Here is a 3,536-nt window from a genome sequence, read left to right on the forward strand (position 1 = left end):
ACTCAGTAAGTTAAACTCTCCTATCCTGGTATAAGGTATGAGGTATGAATGCAACTTTTTTCCACCCAGATTGCTATTCAATAGAGATGCTGTTAAGTATAGTTCACATTTTGCTTATTGATATAAGACCCCATCTTTATTACTAAATTCTTATTTTGGGGGCAGGGAATCTCTTTCTAGATTGTATATGCTTTTACGTGGGTCTCTGTCTGTTCATGTACCAGTACCATACTGTATTAATTATTAATTCTTGATAGTATGTTTTATGACCTGGTAGTTACTCTTGATTGCTCTTCTTTTTCAGAGTTTTCCTACCTATTCCTTTTTGTTTATTTTTCCATATGGACTTTGGAAAGATGAAATTTAAAAATTAATTTAGTGAGAATTTACATGTTAATGAAATAGAATTTTCTTATCCAAAAGCATGGTATGACTTTCCATTTGTTCGAGTCTGTGTTTGTGCCCTTCAATGGTGTGTGAAAGTTTTCTGCGTATAAGTCTTGCATATTCCTTGTAATGTTCACTCTTAGAAATGTTCTTTTTGGACTTATTTTTGTTTGGTTCCATTCTTCTATTATCTTCTGTATATTTAGTCTCCATGTATCTGAAATCTGTTTTATTCCAAGTATATTAATTGGTTTTCCTGCTGCGTAACTTAATTCTCTTACTGCGTGTCACAGTTTCTTAGTCAACTGCCTTGCCTTGTGAGGAATACAGCCATAATGTTTGGAAATTGTGATAGTTTTACCTCTTCCTATTCATTTTTAGACTCCTAATTTGTTCCTTCTATCTGACTGAGTTAATGATGCCCCAGTACAGCGACAGTCATGTCGGTTAGCGACCTTGCTTTGTCGCTGGCATTTTAGGGGAATGCTGTGGGTGCTCATCCGTTTGGCATGATACTTGTTTTGGAGCTGGCATGTGTACATGTGTGTATATGTAACTTTTGTGTTTCATACATAATCTAAAATACAAAATCAATGAGTCAAATATATATGCACTATTTTCTTGATGTTAGAGGGCTGAATATTTGTTGTATTAACCGTGTGTTGCTTTTCTTCCTTTTCAGTGGTCTGACAAACCCTGTGTGCCTCATTTACTTCAGAGGGACAGTTACTATGTTTATACCCAGCAAGAGCTTAAAGAGAAGCTGTATCAAGAAATCATATCATATTTTGACAAAGGCAAAGTGAGTATTGGATTGTTTTTGTACGAGGGGAAAGAGGAAAATGACCGCAGTATCGCAGTACGATTCTGATGCTCACCATCTGGAGTTAGCACCGACTACCCAGGTTCAGGGCACCGTCTCCAACGAGACTGCCCCCACTTCAGATGCCATCTGCAAGTTTGGGGTTCCCCAGTCCATTCATAGTTCTTGGCAACTGGCTCTACATCTGGGGGGCTTCCACTGTCCCCTCAGGTTTCATAGTCTGCTAGAACAACCAACAGAACACAGTGAAGTGCTGTATTTAACGATTCCAGTTTCATCAGGAAGGATGTAAACTGAGGCCACCCAAATGAGAGGACCCATAGGGAACAGTCTGGGAGAGTCCCAAGCACGAGGTTTCTGTGTCTTCCCCCTGTGAACTTGCGACACCTGCCCAGCAAATCAGTGTGTTCCTCAATCAGGAAGCTCACCCAAGCCATGGGTGTACAGAGTTTTTATTGGGGTTTCTTTTTTTTTTTTTTTTTTGGTAGATATGGGGTCTCACCAGTTGCCCAGCCTGGTTTAGAACCTAGAACTCCTGGGCTCCAGTGTTCCTCCTGCCTTGGCCTCCCAAGGTGCTGAGATTACAGGCGTGAGCCGCTGTGGGGTTTCATTATACAGGCAGGATTGAATGAATCATTAACTACATGATGAACTTGACCTTTAGCCTCCTTTTTTTGCCTGGAGGTCAGGCTGATATCGGGTGGCTCACGGTCCTCACCTTCTAGTCACATGGTTAGTACTTCTGGCATGGCAGACCCCATCCTGAGACTAGGAGACCGCCCTGAGTCACCTCATTAGCATAGATTTGAGTGTGATCCTGGGGTGGGAACACCAGGAACGACAAAGACACTTTTATTACTTGAGAAATTCTAAGGGTTTAGGAGCTCCCTCGCTGGAACTCAGGACCAAGACCAGGTACATGATTTAATATACAACAGTAACTCACAGCTACTCTTTATTCTTTCCTTGTGCATGCTTGAATTGTGAGATTTCAGAGGGGGACAGATTTTGCAAACAGTGATTTTAAATGATTTAATTTTGAAGTGTTTCACAATGGCTTGTGGGCTCTGCACACATTCCTTCAGCAGCCAGAAACGATGGAACGTAGCACCTTGTGAACAGGAATGAAGCAGGAGGCGACCGAATGCTGCGAGTTGAATAGTATCCGTCTAAGAGACAGCTCATGAGATACCAAAGGGATTAGAAGGCTCAATCTGGGCTGCTAGCCTCAGACACTGAGGACATGCGTTAACCTGTAACTTACATCTTTATACATGCTCGGAGGCATTTCCTAAAACTCATCCACTAAGTAGGGAAATCAGTGCCCTGCATGGAAACACAGTTTGCCAAATTCCACACAACAGTACTGTTAGCCTTTTTCCATCTCCACAAACAACATAACTACACCCACACACTCCCGTACACACACCCATACACACATACAAACACAAACATACCCCTACACACACACACACACAAACACATTTCAGAACCAAAGTACCATGGAAACTTCCTTTCCCTTTTCAACAAGACTTGCATGCTCTCCAAACCTAGGCTGGCACTGCCTCCTCTCTACTTTCAAGTGCTGTGGGTGCTTTGCCTGTTAAACGCGTTATTGCTTTTTTGGGGGACACGTGGTACTTATTCTTAATGTCCTTGCAAACAGAACTACAGTAGATGCCCCTGGCAAAGCTGCCAATACACATTATCTATGATGTCAGGAAATGAAGGTTTCATTGATGCAAAGGATAAAGCGAGTGAGGAATATCTACCGAGACTCAATGCCCCGGACCACCTGCTCATTCCCAGTGACTCGCCAGTGGCTTTTGCCACCGGATCAATGACTGCCTTGTTCTTCACTTTTAACCCTACTTTCCTTTTTCTGAAGATGTGGGAGAAAGCCATCAAACTGAGCAAAGAGTTGGCCGAGACTTACGAAAGCAAAGTATTTGACTACGAGGGCCTTGGCAACCTCCTGGTGAGTCTGGGTCAAAATATGTTAGGCCTCTGACAGGGATGCTAAAATTAGTGCTCATGAAAATGTTTCTGTAAGTTGAAAGTCAGGATGAATGGTGTTTTTTTACAATGGAAAAGTCAACTTTGCTTGAAATGAGAATGAAAAAAGATGTAGTCCAAAGGTTCTCATCAATATTTCTACAAAGTATCCTTCAGAGAAGGTTCAGGACATCTCTGGAAGTGGAATGGGGGTTGCCTCGACAGTGTGGTGGAATATCAGTTTCAGATAATAGTGACTCGGCTTCCACATCCCTCCAGATCTCTGTCTGCAGCTCTCTCATTCTTCCTGAAGCCATTTTTCTTTATGTGG

At 42.2% G+C, this 3,536-nt stretch overlaps 1 protein-coding gene across 1 annotated transcript in view; it reads left to right on the forward strand.

Moving 5' to 3' along the window:
- The window catches only part of DOCK5 (dedicator of cytokinesis 5), a 175,423-nt gene that overhangs the window by 139,175 nt on the left and 32,712 nt on the right, over positions 1 to 3,536 (forward strand). The window contains exons 36-37 of the mRNA XM_011968854.1: positions 1,070 to 1,189; positions 3,099 to 3,188. Of these exons, the coding sequence (XP_011824244.1) occupies positions 1,070 to 1,189; positions 3,099 to 3,188 (210 nt within the window). The remainder of the gene's footprint in view (positions 1 to 1,069; positions 1,190 to 3,098; positions 3,189 to 3,536) is intronic.

This window comes from Mandrillus leucophaeus, unplaced genomic scaffold, assembly GCF_000951045.1.
Source record: "Mandrillus leucophaeus isolate KB7577 unplaced genomic scaffold, Mleu.le_1.0 Scaffold86, whole genome shotgun sequence".
Classification (NCBI taxonomy): domain Eukaryota; kingdom Metazoa; phylum Chordata; class Mammalia; order Primates; family Cercopithecidae; genus Mandrillus; species Mandrillus leucophaeus.